Genomic DNA, 16,275 nt, shown 5'->3' with positions numbered 1-16,275 from the left:
TCGAAAGGAGGAAGGTGTTTAAAGTAGCATGTCCTGGTATTACTACATAATCCAGGCACTGGGGCTCAGAGTGTCTTGGAGCATCACCACTATTTCCATCTTCATTTGCTTCTTGGGTGGGGAAAAGCAGGTTTAGAAACCTTACAATCCTCAAATTAACATGGGGAATATAATGAAGCATTAAATATAAACGCGTTGGTGTGAAGGAAGTGGGTTTTTTTTGGAGAACCCCGAGCACACAGTGCATCCCCCCGCTCCCACTGGCCCCCGGCCACGGCACATCCCTCGGGAGCCGGGAAGGGGCCGGAGGAGCCCCCTCGCCAGGGTCTATTTGCCAACAGCCCGACTTCATTAGAAACCCGGCACGTCCGCCGGGCCGCCATGTGACAGGCCGGGAGCCGCCGGTATTTGTTGTCTTAATGCACAAGTACTCGGGGACTGAACTGATAAGGAAAAAACTGTTCTGAATCTGCTGAACTACACGCTTAGGGTGGCACGGACCCGCGCAATATTGAAAATCAATAGTCATGTGGCGGTTTAAAGGTTAGAGGTCTCCTGAATTAACTTTCTAGTACTAAATTACCAGCCCTTGGGTTTTTTTGGTTTATTTATTTATTTATTTGTTTCCCGTTTTGTAAAGACTGGAGAGATGCATTGACTTTAAAGATGCATAGCTCGCACCTAGTTTGTGCTCGGAGTGAAAGGAGAAAACAGAAAAACCTTTTAATACTCGGTGTGACGATTTAAGTATTAAGGTGTTTCTCATGAGCAAATTCAGATGGAATCCGGAGGTGTATAGCAATGTCAAATATGGTAATGGAGCCGTCAGCATTATTAGTGGCCTGAAAATGAAAATACAACTCTAGGCCTTTTAACTCGCATCCTCTAAGTGCCTGTACTTGTATGATGTGCAATATTTAAATTAATGCATGTTTTATTTTTAAAAACATTTAGAAAATGTAAAGTAACAGTATTATTTGAAGTATTTATTCATTAGGAATGAACAAATAATGTTGTCACAAACAAATTGAATGTTTAGAGTTGAAGCCTGTGAGGACTTACACATTGCTTTTCACCCGTGAGCACAGCGCACTCCGGAGGACTATTCCAGTGTGTAGCTACTCACACGTGGAAGCATCTTCATGACTGGTCTTTAGCTCCTCTGCTTGCAGGTACTGCAAAAACCAGATCAGTTCTTATTTCATTGAATGGATTTCTTATTTAAATTTATTCCAATATTTCCCTTCCCCTTGTTTTCATTCCCCTAGGTACACTGGCGGCTTGAATTTCAACACTGAATATTTGCAACCTGGGTTAGTCGTCATCAGAACAGCTAATGGGGAGACAGGTCCCAGTGGCCCACGGGAGTCAACACCGTGGCTGTGGGAGATCTGGGCGCTTGGCAAATGTGCTGGGGGACAATCTGGTGGGTTGGCCATTAACCATTCACCATCTTTGCATGAACCAGCCTTGGGTTTTGGTCCCCTTTGTGCTGGATGCCCACCCTGAGTGACCGCACTGAAGGAAGATCCCAAGCAGCCATCAAGGCTTTGAAGTAGCAGGTTAAGGAGATGTGGCAGGAAAAAAAACAACTTCCAGGAATTTTAGACACTGCTAAAGCTTTTTCTTTCTGGGTCACAGACACTTCTCCAAAGCCTTATTTCTAGAAACACTTAACGGGTTTGAGTTTTATTGACTGCGTGCAGCTTAAATTTGATTTTCTCTCATCGCAGTGTAACTGTATATGCGTGCACCATCCCGGCTGGGTGCCAGGGCTGGGCCGGGAGCGGGGGCTGTGGGAGCGTGTCTCTGCTGTGGCCAGTGTGGTTTGGTTTGCCAGTCCTGCACCAGCCAGGCTGGAAACACAGTGGAGCGAGTGGTGGCACATGCAAAAGGACACGTGCTGTTGGACGTACTGATGTGTGAAACCTGGCACCTGCTTTTGAGAAGTGTTTGTGTGCATTGAACATCATCACCTCAGCATATGCAGAAATAAAGTCTAAAATACAGGGAAAAGAACTGAGATAACCACTCAGGCCTAATTACTGAACTAAAGAAAGCACCTCTAAAAAACCCACCAAACTATACTTTGTAATGTTTTGCCAGAAAAACACCAAGTCTCTCTTAAAAATAAATTGTGAACTTAACCTTTTCAGCTCTGGCATTTTCAGAGTCTCTGCTAATAAGTGTCAGACCCATCCCTGCCATTGACACGTCCAACTTCTGTTTATTTTCAGGTGCCTTCCACCTTCGACTCCAACACGAGGACTGTGACCGCACCACTCGTACACTCCCGAAATCTGAACCTAAGGCAGACGTTACATTTTGATAAACAAACTCACAGAAGGATGAAGACCAAGTTGTAACTAGCAAAATAAAAATCTGCTGTTAAGTGTCTGCTTGGACGCCGTCTCAGGCACATACACAATTTTACCTGTGTGAAGAGCCCTACTCACTTAATATGGGATTCATGCACCCACAAAATCACACATAAATGGAGTTATATCAAGGTAGAAACCAAAAAATCTTCCTCTGTTCATCTGAGATCTCTGCTATCATAAACTTTTGACTAGACAGTGCATATGATATATCACAGATCAAAGTTTCTAGTGGAGTTTTTCCTCAGTTACTGTATTTATATAAACCTACAGATTCCTGACATGTTGCATGGGCACAGGAAGAGCCAGCACTGTTATGGGTGTTTTTTTGTGTGAAAAAGAGCTCAAATTTTACAAACATTGTTTCAAAGCATAGTTTGAACTAACATTTTCTGGTTCATACATACATAAAATAATCCTATGGAAATGCTAAGATTTATTTTTTATAACTGTCATTCTTAACTAGTGCACAATTACCTTAATGTTTATTTCTCTCAGCAATCATTAATTCCCATACTACTTCTGGACCATGCTTGCACTACAGAAATAATTTTAATTGAACATTTATTAAAATAAATGCTTTGTCAGGATATACCCACTCCATCTGGCTGCACTGGACAGGCATTATTTCCTGGATGTGTCTGCTTTATGCAACGTCTTCTCCCACAGCTCTCACTGACTACCAGAGATCATGATTAGATTGTTGTGGATTTTGCTCGGCAGCGTTTTCTGCCACAGCCCTTTCTGTCTCGCGGACATTAGCTTACACGCACACTCTCCGCAGGACTCTTCCTCTTCTGCTGCACAGAATAGGGTTTATTCTGGAAGAACATTGTTAGCCCACCACTCTGACAAAAGGCAGAGATCTTCTATAAATAACCCACCCAGCAAGGCTGGACGGGCTGGTTTTTTTTTTTTGTGTTTTTTTTTTTTTTTTTTTTGTGTATGTACATGCTCACAATTACGGGGATAAGAATTTTGATAAGAAATAAAATATGAATTGAGTTCCCAGCATTAAATTTCAGCCCTTGAAAATAAATGAAGACAAGCTTCCCCCTTTCTCCCTCCCCACAGCAGTCACCTGCTGACAAACAGATTCTGGGCACTATAAAGCCCTTTTTTAGCACACTTGCTCGCTTAGCAGCCAAACATTATTTTTATTGCTGGCATGACGGACAAACACAAAACAAATAGGGGACATGCAGAATTCAAAAAACAGCAGCATTGTGCAGTTAATCCCCTATTCACCGTCATATCAAAACACTTTTTTGTTACTTTTGCTGTGATTCATCGTAATGAAAGCCACTATTTTTAGAGCGTATCTCCAACCCAAACCTGGTACACAGGCTTCTCTCTTCAGCCAGACCATGGGAGATTTAAAGCTGTTACTTCTCACAACAGGGGAAGTAGTGTTTCTCAAAACTTCAGAATGTAGCTTAATATTCATTTAACTGGTTGGGTTTTATTTATTTCTCATCAAAACCCTCTATAGTAGTAATCGGGAACACTGCATCACCTCCAACTTTTAAAATTTCTTTTCTGTCCTCCAGTCATTTTTTGCTCTTTCTTTGACAGCCTTGAGCACATGCTTTTGGGAGGTTCTTATGTTTTTTAGCATTTCTGCTCCATGTAGAAGTGCCTAAGACAACCAGGAGCTCCCCACAGGGCTGTGCGATGCCTACAAATCCTTGTGCAAGGTGGCAGGATCATCCAATATTTTGCATTTCCAGCAGCGCTGGGAGCGGTGGGCATTGCACAAGATGGGGGCTTTCCTCTTTCCGAGGATGGCACATCTTCCCTCGCAGGAATACGATATCTCAACAATTTCCAGAGGCCTCTCACATCAAGAAACTGAAGTGCTTGTGGCCCTCATTATGATATTCAAAGCAGGTCCACCGCAGGGAATTGAGCAACCACATTATTTTCTCATGTTGCTTTCTGTTTTTAGGGTTGCTTGTATTGATACGACCCTTCCGTAAGTGTGAAGAAATATTTAGTATCAAAAGGCTATTTTGAGTCAGCTCAATAGCACTAAGCCAGCTATCAAGTCCCAGATATAGCTCAGCATCCATGGTACCATGGAACTGCTTTGAAACAAACATATATAAATTATTTGGGTATTCCAGATAAGGGTAAAGAATAAATAAAGAGTGTACCTTTTCTTTCCTTCAGAAGTACCCTGACTTGCTAAGAAGCACTTCCCCAGGAGAGTAACTCTAGTTTCCTTTCTTAAGGCTATAACAGCAAAATTTTAGAAAGTTTTGGTTTGGGACATATCTAATTCCCACTTTTGCTTTAGCTGCAATTTCCACAGTCTTGGTCTGACCTTTTCTCAATAGATGGATGTGTCTTCAAAAATGAACATAAACACAATGGCAGTCTGTAAATGAGGCTGCGTTTCTTTGCAGGTGGAAAACCATAAAGCCATATTTAAAAGGAATTTATTGAAAGCTTTAACCATGTCTTATACCAGGACATACGGCACAGTGTAACAACGAGGCATCTCTGAAAAACTGAAGAAGCTTTAATGAGATTTGAAAGCTCTGCAGATGATTGGACTGTTGCAGGTCCAAAAGCAGAAATGAAAACAGAGTAGCAGAGCACCTGATGTAAACCCCAGAGGCCACAGTCCCTTCCCATTGCTTTCAAACACTTCGTTCAAACCTGGAGGGAACCATGCGCAGAAGGTGACTTAGGTAAAGGAAATGTTGGGATGATGGGTGAAGGAAGATGTGAAATTAGTTTTACCAAAAAAATGGTTGTGGTGAATACCTAGCACAGACATCATCCAAGCCCAGGGATTCAACAGGGACCAGAATTAACTTCCAGAAACTTGGAAGTAAGATCAAAGTGTAAGCTTTGAGTAGTTAGATATTCCAGGATAACATGTATATCCCTAATAACTGACCTCTGAGCATATTGGTTATACATCATTTTGCAGAGCATTTGAGACACAATATTTCTACGAGGATTTAATTTGACAATGATGGAACAATCTTAATTTAGCAGAATGTCTTCATTCATGGATGGCGCATGGTGTCGAATCAACAGTCAGTGTATTTGGTTTATTGACTTCTGTTGTCAGGCACTGAAGACTATGACTCACAGACACTTAGCACACACTACATTTTTTTCTTATTCTGAAAGCTTTTCTGAAAAATATGGTTAGAGTCATTCTCTGTCCAAGGAGGTAATGAATTCACTATAAAAACATGACATTAATTATTCTTCTGACTGTGATAGCAATAATGAGACCTAGTTTTCCTCAAAGAAGTGTAGATAAACATGACTTTATAATTACATTTTCCTTAATAACTGATTGATATATTTGCTGGTTATCAAGTTACAAAAATGTGTTTTGAGGGAAGATAACTGAAAGACAGGTTGAGATCAAGATGGGGATGGTTTTTGAGCTCGAGAACGTTCAGATGGACGACTAGGGCTCAGGGCCATTGCTGGTTTCGATTCACAAGGTCCATATTAAGCTTCCAGTAGGATCCATGTCCTCGTCCAGCCTCTCGGCAGAGGAATGGGGTAGAACATGGGGGCCCATAGCCTGACCTCCAACCATGTCCCGATCTCTCCCAGCTCCACAGGGCCGTTGGATGGGTCCTGGGACCCTCTTCTGAAAGGTGCCACCATGGCATAAAAAGGACCTACCTCCAGTTTTGCTGCCTTGCTCAGCAGTGGCAGGAGATCGGTGATTTGTCCAGGAGCCTCTAAGGCACAGGCAGGTAATTCACCATCAAAAGCTTTGGCTCCAGCACCAAACACTGGAATTTGGAGATACCTGTTGCAGAGTATCACAAACCAAAGAAGTTTAATGGTTGACCATGTAATACAGAAATAAAATTGGGCAAAAATTATATGTGGTTTCAGCCTATGCATGGCAAACAGAAATCTGCTGGCTTATTTTATGAACAGAAAAGGCTTCCTGCTTAAAAGGTTAGACAGAAATTTAAAAGGTAACTTGCGATGACAGTCAAGTTGTGAAAAAAGAAAAGAATCCAAGAGGCGTCCCTGAGGAGAGAAGGGAGCACAGCAATGTGACCATCAGGTACTCATGTGTCAAGGACAGATGATCTGCCCATCATAATTAAAGAGAGAGACTTAAAAAGAATCTCAGGGAACAAGGAGGTGCCAGGAAAACTTCAGTGGAGCCGTAGCTTTTTGCTCAGACAATGGGAAACGAGGAGGAGAGGAGTCAGTACGAGGTGGTTCACAGCAGGGACAGCTATCCTGAGCTGACAAAACTTCCCGGGCTCTGCGCTCGACCTGTGATTAATCGCCCAGACACACAAAGCACCGGCTGCGACCAGGAGCCATCCTCCTAATGCATGTCACAAACTTCATAATTCCACTTGGAACGAGACAACAGCAAGTTAAATTCCTGGATCACTGTCACCGTGTCACTTACAGAAGAAGTTGCACCGGGGAACAGTTGGCTATTGGAGTAATTTGAATGGAAATGTCAGTTTTCACAACCTATGATTTGAGGTAAGTGCCCTGCTATTATACAGCAGCTCTGTCAAGCAGCCGGGGCTGAGTGCATGCCGTGACCTCCTCTCGGCAAACGCATCCTCGTCCCCACAACTGCCCCAGCCTCCTCCCGCAACCCACCACCGCCAAAAAATTAACATTTCCTTCTCGGCAACACCCTTCATTCACAGGGACAAACATTGTCTGTGTCTTCCCATGTCCTGGCCTGATTTTAATTCTAATTTTGTATTCTGTTCAAAGGTATGAGCTTCAAAACCGTACAGAAACAGTGAGCTGTTTCTGAATAAATTGATTAATTGAGATTCGCATTGACCTCTGGGCAGGTTTCGTCTGAGTAAGGACTTCAGAATATGGTCAATATGTCTTACTGCTAAATACTTGCAGAAGTTGCTACATAAGGTTGTACACATCTTATACACATCTGTGACAGATTCAGTCGATTCTCTGTGCTGTATGGGAAAAAAAATACTTGCTGTGCAGAAGTGCCACAGTTTTGTCTAGTACCTGCCCTTCAGTAACACCTTTATACATTATATATAGTTTTATTCAGATATTTTGGTATTTGAAAGGCAATGCATCCAGTGCACAACTTGTGCACTGATTTGTCTAGAATGATTCAGAAGGAAATTTAGGAAATTCAGGAGATAAACCAGCCTAGCTATCAAGCAGAGGAGCTCTCAAATGTTTAACTTCAACCAGTTAAACATCAATTCAAACCATACTGATTTAAAAGCATCCAAACACAGTATTCCCCCAATTTAACTAAATTGCAGCCTTTGTGAAACCTGAATAAATGCATGTGCAGACCTGACCTAAAAGTGGTAGAAAATAAAAGCAGGAAACACTGGCTACGAGTAATCCAGCTCGCAGGAGGATGGAAAGAAAAAGGGGATGTAAGAAAAAAGGCCATACAGAAAGTTGTCGTGAGAGGCAAAGGGCATCGCTGCTACCCCTTTTTGAGCTAGTCTGAGGGATCAGCATCCCTCGGTGTGGGCCAAGACCAGTCCTTCCTGTGCCCGTGTACTCTCACATCATCAGCCAGCCTGTACAGGAAAAGCTTGCACAGCCAGGTCCCACGCAGGTAAAGTGGTCCTACATCTGCAATTCGAAAAAAGGAGAACTAATTGACCTGAGAGATCTTCTCTTGCCTGTGGATGAGTGTACTCGGCTCCCAGAGTTGTGCGTGTGGAGTGCTGGTACTGGGAAGCGACAATGGGGTAAGTGTCTTTTGTGGGTTTCTCCTCCTTGGACAAGCAGGTTGCCTTATTTTACCAAAAAAAAAAAAAAAAAAAAAAAAATCTTGTTCAAAAGAAGAGATATGACAGCAGGATATTTGGAGTTTGCTATCCTCTATATGCAGGGGATGATAAAGAAACTATTGTGCTGTTTATACATTGCCCATGGTGCCACTGACGTTGGGGTATCTCCAGGCAAAGTGAAGCGCAATTACTACTATTATTTGTACTTTGAAAGGAGTGGCTTAGTGAGTTGGTAAATATAGTTTTCTATGCCAAACACAAATACTGCGGGAGAAAAACGCTTCTACAAAATGCGAAGCAAAAGAAATGGAAAACAAGTCAAATTTAGATTTTGCCTGCAGGACAACTGACAAACCAAGAAGCTTTCCTAGCTTCAAAACAGCTACTTAGATCACAGGTGGTTGTATTCTTAAAGGGTAAAAAGCAAAGCTGTCTCTTTTTACGGTATCCTTTTCAGGCTTCCTACTCCGTCGCAGCCACCAGGCTTTTATGTGTGCCCAGGCAGAAGAGGCTGGATCCTGTTGCAACACTCTGTTGGACTATAAACCAATGATATTTGCTTTACCTGTGCACTATCTTCCATGGAACAAAACAACATTTACATCTGGGATCAATTTGCTTGAAATTAAAGTGCAGCTGCTATATCTCTTCTGCATCAAAAGTATAGTGTTAAGGCTATAACATACAGACAGTTACACATTACTTTGCATTGTAATATTTAGATTTGTGTCATTTTCCATCTGAAGTAAAAAGCATCTTTAAATAAATGAGTGATCTTATACTACATATTTTATGGGCTGTGTACTCAGCAAGATATATCTACATTTGCAATGTGCATGTACTCATCTCCAATTTCAAACTACGTATTTAGACCTTGAATTTTAATGCTTAAACAAAAATGCAGTGTAGGAATAATTTGGACTGTATGCTCTGAAAAGTTCTGCTGTGTTTGTACAAGAGGGTTAGATGAGTTTTGTAGTATTCTCAGGTAAAAGATGAGCTTTTCCAGTTCATTACTGCTGATCCTTTCTCCCTCCCCTGTGCACGGAGGGGGTCTCTCTCAATAACCCCCCTTTAAAGCTGGGATGCACAAGCTTTTCGACAGGGAGGGTGACACTGGCAGCTCACCAGCAGCCAGTTTTTGCATTTCCATCGGCATACATGCCGTCCTTACAAAGGATGAATGCACAGGGCTTTTATTATTTACATATAAGTTGCTGGAAACGCCTCCAAAGAGAGACTGTGAGTTTGGTATCTGTGAGAAAGTGACTGCAGCTACGGAGTGATCCCTGCTGCCGCGCCGGGTGGGAGCAGGCTCCAGAGCATGTCCCTGAGGTTACCTCCTCCTGCTTGCCTCTCCTGGACCTGTGCCACTCAGTACCTGCACCGACTGACCCACCACACAGCTCTCTGCAGCTTCTCAAGAAGTGACCTGCCAGGAGATGGTGGGATCTACCACCCTATCACCTGAAACAGAGTCACCCAGCTGCAGGTCGTGGGCTTGGCTCCGCTCTGTGTTGCCATGGCCAGGAACTGTTATTACATGGTCACCCAGAGCAGTGCTTTGTGTCACGTTTTGCTCATTGTCATCAGAAGCTGACAAGACCTCCACCTCCAGTGGTGTCCTGCCTCCAGCACAGGGTCCATGAGGACGTTCACCACCAGGATGGAGCCAACTGGTGAAGGCAGACAGGACATTTCCTATCACTTTTAGGTGTTATTCATCCCCACACAAAGACCCATTTGCTGCAAAAGGCGGCCAGCAACGCACAACTACAACACACCGTTTTCTGAAGTCTGGGGACAATGTGGCTCTGAGGTTTCCAGTCAGTTTTACCCAACACTGCTGCTTCTTAGCATGGTACAACTCCCTGAAAGGAGGGTGCAGAGAACTGGGGATGAGTCTCTTGAACCAAAGAACAAGTGACAGGACAAGAGGGAAAGGCCTCGAGCTGCGCCAGGGCAGGGTCAGACTGGCTCTTAGGAAGGATTTCTTTGCAGAAGGGGTTGTTGGGCGTTGGAATGGGCTGCCCAGGGCAGGGGGGGAGTCCCCATCCCTGGAGGGGTTGACGAGTTGGGTTGACCCAGCGCTGAGGGATCTGGTGGAGTTGAGAACGGTCAGTGTGAGGTTCATGGTTGGACTGGAGGATCTTCAAGGGCTTTTCCAATGGAGATGATTCTGTGATTCTGTAAGGCTCTATGTTTTAATTCCTCTCCAGATCACCAAATTCAAGTTTGATTGATTGCTGACAATCGAATATTGCAATTGGCAGAAGTATGTAGGAAATGCACTCCAACTGGGGTGCTTAACAGGCTACCAAAATATGAGTCCCCCCCCATAAATAAGCAATCGTTTGAAAAGAGGTTTGGTGCTCTCCAAGAGCTTTGAGTGCTCTCCCCCAGGGTTCTTCTGTACCCCCAAATCTTAGACAAATGGCAAGAGCCGTTCAAAAACAATAAAATTTCCTTCTGAAACCAAAGCTATTAACCTGCTTTTGCTTTTCAAAAGAAAAAAAAAATAATCTACATGACATTGGAAAGAGGACTGGAGTCTGTATTTTCATAGAGTTTTCCCCTATAGTTCCCAAACAGAATTTTTCCCGTTTTCCAGAGAAAACGGTCTCTATGGTTTAAAAAGCATATCTTGCTCCACAATTCTCATATTGTTTTACTGCCAATGGCAAGAAACAATTTAAGAGAAAGCCCAAGAAAACAACTGTCCAGGATAACAGCTATCGAGCACAGAGCCGGGCAATTTAGTGAAATCAAGATCAATGGTTATGTAGGTCATTTCAAATACAGAGTATTCTACCTTAAAGCACAGCAGATTGGTTGAAACAAAAAATGGAAGTGCAACATTTTCAAGCTATCATTTCCTCCCAGCAGCTGCAATATTTTGTTTCTGTGAAGATGAATCAGACTTTTTTTTTTTTTTTTTTTTTTTTTGCAACAGTCATACACACGCCGCAGCCTCCGTTGCGCACTGCTCACACCAGCTGCACAGGAACCCCAGCAGATAAAACGCTGTAGGACCTCAACATCTTCTGCAGCTTTGGCAAAAAAAAGGAACTTTTTCCAGAGCAATCCCGCAGTGGTTGACATAAGGACATATGACTGTGGAAGAGTGGATGCTGCTCATCTAAAACAGTCAGATTACGTACCTGGACTTTATCCACTGCCTGGAGAAGAGAGACAACCAATTAGTCCAACACAGCTTCTTTGCCATACCCAGGTTGGAAAACAGATTGAAGGGGTCAAAAAATTCAGAAGGCTCCACATGATCTGACATTTGCCTTGTCACAATTTTCTTGACAACCAGAAGGTTGGAGACAGTTTGCTGGTCATCAGGAGCGGCAGTACGGGAAGACTGATTACCGAGCTGGGGATGAGAAACCGGTCAATTAACGCTCCGCTCATTCTCAAAACAGTGATTTCTTCAATAACTCAGGATGGGTTTAGTCTGCTCATTTTAGAGGACAAACGTGCTGTAAAATTAGTTGCTGGAGTATGCAAACACCTCTTTAGTTTGCAGCCCCCCGGTGTTGCTTCTGCAGCTACAGAGGTGATCTCCAATTCAAGCGATATTCGGAGGCTCAAACTTCATCCCAGTGCTGCTCTTTTTGTGCTCAGTTGCATTTGCACAATTATCTCCACTGCAAAATGCATCGGGGGTGGTTGAAGCGACTTTCGTGAACCATATATCGGTTTCATTTCAATTTTTGCTTTTACTTCCCATTTTAATTTTTGGCTACATTAAAAATAACTCTCTGCAGAATTCATTCTTGGTATGGGAAGTTCCTCAGCCTGTGATATGGGAGTGGACATTCACCTGCCATTATTACTAGGGTGAGCTCTGTGCCCGCTCTGGCTGCTGCCCTGGTATTACGCCCGTGCAGCCACGCGCTGCCTCTTTGCCTTCAGCTACCCTGTGTATCTGTCAAATTTTTTGGGTGTCTGACATCTACTGCAAGGATGAATTTATACAATATCCTGATGTCATTTTATAGATAAAAATCAGAATAGTTTTATATTCATCCCCCATATTCTGTGATGTAACCCCGTCCCTACTGCCACCCACCCATCACAGCTGCTGCGAGGGGCTGGGTTTCACCCTCCTTGCTAGCTCGGCCCTATCGCCAGTGTCAGAGAGAAACTAAAAAGGCCAATAGCCCCGAGAACAAGAGTTGTGTGTCCTAGCAGAAGTAGGACATTTTGACAGGTAGAGGTGGAGATCCTCTCTACTAACCCACTCCTACTGGTCCTGCTCCAAGCCGCAGGCCTGAAGCGGCTTGACCTCTGCTTTGTGACCAGGGGTTAATCTTACTGAGCAGGGCAGTTGGGATGATGCTATTTAGATAAAGCTTTAAAAAATGCACTCCAGCCCAAATAAACCCTCCCATCGGTGCAAATCTGGCATTGGCTGGAGGTTGGGTCAGAGCTTCTCACAAAGAGGGGTCCCAACACACGCAGTCTTCTCCCTCCAAATGAATTTATACGAAATAAGGCTGTTTCAGAAAGCCTTTCAAAGAGACACGACAGCTACAGTAGCTTGGCTCAAGGGGCCGTGTTAAGGACAACTTTCTGCAGGTTCTAGATAAAATAAAAAGGCATTTTCTCTCTCTTTCCTTAGCGCACAGTCCTGACCCTGCCGTGTCCTTTGGCCGCACAATGTGACTTTGCTGGCGTCACCCCAGCTGGCGAGGGCGAGGGCTGGGACCGCAGCACGGGACATGATCTCGTCTGTTTTCCTGTGAATTACGGCAGTGGCCTGTCGGATCACCTCTCCTCTGCTCCCCGTGCTCCTCCTCTGCTCATGACTGCTGCCTGCTCCCCCTCATTCCGCCGCAGGCAGCACGGGCTCGCTGGGGACCCCGGGGGGCACCAGCAAATGCAACCAAGTCAAAGGGGAGAGGGGGGACGGGCTCAGCAGGTGCTTTCCAGCCATCCCAGCTGATTACTCAGGCGTCATCCATATTCCGGCTGGAGAACACAAAGTTTGTTACCGCGTCGCTTTAACTCTGTGTGTAAATGATGATTCGGTACAACAGCTCACGCTGCAATATTCTGCTAATTCTTCAAAACCTCTAAATCTCGTGAGGGCTCTACCTGCAGAAACTCCAGGGCAGGCACACTTTGGGTGAAGTGCTACCCCAAGCCTCTTATGAGACAATTATCTATAACTAAAAATATAAAATGGTTTTGTGATTAGATTTTGCTTGCAAGCGTTTTGTTCAGAAAGGACAAAGGTATTTTTTCCCTGGGCATGATGAAGAAATCATCCCATTGCACCAGTTATTTTGTTATTTGACTACTGAAAGACTGCTGTTTGCCCACTGCCCCCTAAAATTAAACCTGCATTTATACATCATGCTGATGGTAGTTTCAAAAGCATATAAAATCTGTTTGCTTGATAAAAGCAGGAATAAGGACCATGTTCAAGGCTTACACTTGTAGAAATTCTGGGTCATAATCAATGTTGAGCTTCCTAGGAAAGCTCAGCCATGACAGCAAAAAGTCAATTTAAAAAAGCAGTAATTTTTTGAAACGTCAATGGAAATACAATGGCTTTTCCTTCTGTTTGCCGGAGTTATAAAGGTTTAAGTCAAGCCTGGATCAAAATACACTCAGGATTCTCACTCCTGGTGTCCTGCCCTCATACTCTGGCCACAGCTTCAAGCGGGAACTGCCGAGGGCTCAGCACCGCGCGGGCAAGCTCAGATCTAACTCATGGGATGACTCCAATGGCCAACTTAGAACCGAGACATGCGTTTTTGACATGGAATTAGGTCATCTCAGCGTTCATTGGAAAGCGAAAATCGCATCATCGCAAGGTCGCTCTCTTCCTTCGGTAAAAGGGTTGCAGCTGCTTTTTTCAGTAACTACCATCAGTTCCGCACTTGTGGTCACTTTATTTTAATTAACCACCGTCCCTCTCAGCCCGGGTTGACCCCCATCCTCGAGGGCTGCCCAGGGCCAGGCTGGGCAGATCCCCCCGCTCCGGGCTCGACCCTCATCCTCCTCGCTCGCTGAGCTCACGCTGACTTAGCTCTGCTTTTAAACTCCACAGCACCTACATGCAATTTGCAGCAATAATTTCCACAAAAGAAGAGCAATGCCACAGTGAATAATATACCTCAGGTAATGCCAGCATGGGTCCAGATCCGATGGGCGCCCTGTGCTGCCCTGGCACTCGCAGCATCCATGGCTGGATGGAGGTGCTGGACCAACACCCGTTCTTCTGCAATTTCGATGAAGATTGGTCAAGGAGAAGAGCCCAGGAGTCCTCCATGCTCCTCACAGCTCTCTGTCACGCTCAAGGACTACTCACTGCAACAAATAAAAAGCCCGGTTTAAAATAACTAAACAAGGCACTTCGAGAGGTTTTAAAAAATTGATAACTAAACATAATTTACGGGATCGATCTTAATTACTGCCCAGGCAGAATTTTTGTCTTCTGGCTTTTTTCAGTGAAAAAAACCCACCCACCCAACCCAGCCATTAATGAGAAACGTTAAAGGCTCGTTAACAATATCCTTTCATCAAGGCAAGGCGCTGCCAGCGCCCCGTGCTCACGTCAATTTTCACCTTGCGGTCCAGCTACCGCATCTCGCCGTGGCTGATGGAGCCCAGACCTGCTGCTGCTGCCGGCTCCGGGCAGGCTGTGTCCCCCACCCCGCAGCCCCTGCGGCCCCCAGCCCCCCGCTTTCGGCTGCCACCCACCCGTTACTTCACACGGGCCGGGGGCTGGTCTGGATCACCGGGTTCCCCCCACCGGGACTGGGAGGGAGATGGAGGTGGCTTCCCGCCTTCCACCTTCAGTCTGCAGTGATGGGGACAAGGGTGCCCCTCCTCACTCCCCCTGTTATAGTAATTTGGGGAGAAAAAAAGGGGGTTTGAACACTGGGAGGGGGGGGAAGAAAAATAAATCAGATTTGCTCCTCGCTAAAAATGGTGCGCAACAAAAAATAACGATATTGAAAGCCAATCATCTGGAAATCCCAGACTCAAGGAGAGGGAGAGATTAAAGGTTTTGCTAGGGCAGGTTTTCTGAAAAAAAAAAAAAAAAAAGAGAGAGAATAACTGGGAAAAACGTGCCTTTTTCATGGCACAAATTAAGTGTATTTATTTGTTGCTCACAGCCTACGCGTGCTATCGGAAACAAAAATAGCACACAGCCCTTTGACAAGCTGCATTTGCACATCAGTGTAACTGAAATATCCTGTCTGCTTTAACAGCAAGTGAGGGGACTCTCAGTAATATTTTCCATTGTTTTTAAAGCACGGAGCGGAGGGGACAGCCGCTCGCCAAGGGCAGGGGAGTCTGACAGAGAAGCCTTTGAACGGTATTTCTATTCAATTTCTGTAAGAATATAAAAGGAATTACAATTAAATCTGTAAATGCAATTCTTCGAGGATTTTTACATTCCTGTAAGATCCTTACTGAGAAATTACTCTTGAAATAGTACATAAATCTTACAGGACTCCCCTTGGATTACTGCACTTTAAGTTTTTAAGCAATCTTTCTATAGGTTTATTCTTTATTGCATTTTCTTTAAAGAAGCAGGTCTTCAGCACCATCTTTCACAATAAATAAACATTTTAACACCGAGTCTCTCTCTTTGACCTGGGTGCAATACATACCATAAATATTATAATTTTAAAATTTGGCACAACATTGGGAAAGATGATTAAATGTAACAATCTGTGATATCTCTAAAAGAAATAATGATCTGTGATGTTAACAGAAGTTTAAAATCACTGCTTCTTGCCTATAGCTTAATATTGTTTGGAAAGTGGTGGTACTGTCCTAGCAACTATGTTCCTTATTCACTGATACAGCAAATATCAAGTACTGCCAAAAAACTGCCTGGTGCTTGAGAACTGCTCCGAAAAATTAAATGGAAACTTCACAGGCTGAATCTTTCTTGCCCTGATCAGATGACTAATTCCTCTAATTCCAAACGAATCGGTTGCATGAGAGAAGAAAATTTGGGAGCATTTCTAAAAATGTCCCTACCACTACAATGAATCGGTTTTCTGTTTAAGATGCTTCCCATATGAGCTCATTACGTCGCAAACTCGGCTTGCATGAAAGTGATCTGTAAGGATCCTTGAGCCTGGGGCCCTTTTCCATTTGGT

General features: G+C 44.0%; 1 protein-coding gene across 3 annotated transcripts in view; it reads right to left on the bottom strand.

Moving 5' to 3' along the window:
• LOC141946180 (uncharacterized) overlaps window positions 1–14,442 on the bottom strand; it is a 32,558-nt gene extending 18,116 nt beyond the window's left edge. Inside the window, exons 1-5 of one of the 3 annotated variants that reach the window (XM_074875561.1) lie at window positions 14,271–14,442; window positions 11,299–11,516; window positions 6,039–6,168; window positions 2,149–2,306; window positions 1,063–1,175 (exon numbers count right to left, since the gene is read on the bottom strand). In XM_074875561.1, coding sequence (XP_074731662.1) covers window positions 2,190–2,306; window positions 6,039–6,168; window positions 11,299–11,516; window positions 14,271–14,426 — 621 coding nt within the window. In that variant the 5' untranslated portion in view covers window positions 14,427–14,442 and the 3' untranslated portion in view covers window positions 1,063–1,175; window positions 2,149–2,189. Of the gene's footprint in view, window positions 1–1,062; window positions 1,176–2,148; window positions 2,307–5,680; window positions 6,169–7,085; window positions 7,977–11,298; window positions 11,517–14,270 lie in introns of those variants that run through there. The other 2 variants (XM_074875560.1, XM_074875562.1) reach the window with 2 other exon arrangements.
• Between the last annotated feature and the right edge of the window lie 1,833 nt (window positions 14,443–16,275).

The sequence above is a fragment of the Strix uralensis genome, chromosome 7 (genome assembly GCF_047716275.1).
Source record: "Strix uralensis isolate ZFMK-TIS-50842 chromosome 7, bStrUra1, whole genome shotgun sequence".
Taxonomy (NCBI): domain Eukaryota; kingdom Metazoa; phylum Chordata; class Aves; order Strigiformes; family Strigidae; genus Strix; species Strix uralensis.
Note: the sequence above shows the minus strand (reverse complement) of the source record. Positions and strands in the feature narration are given on the sequence as shown.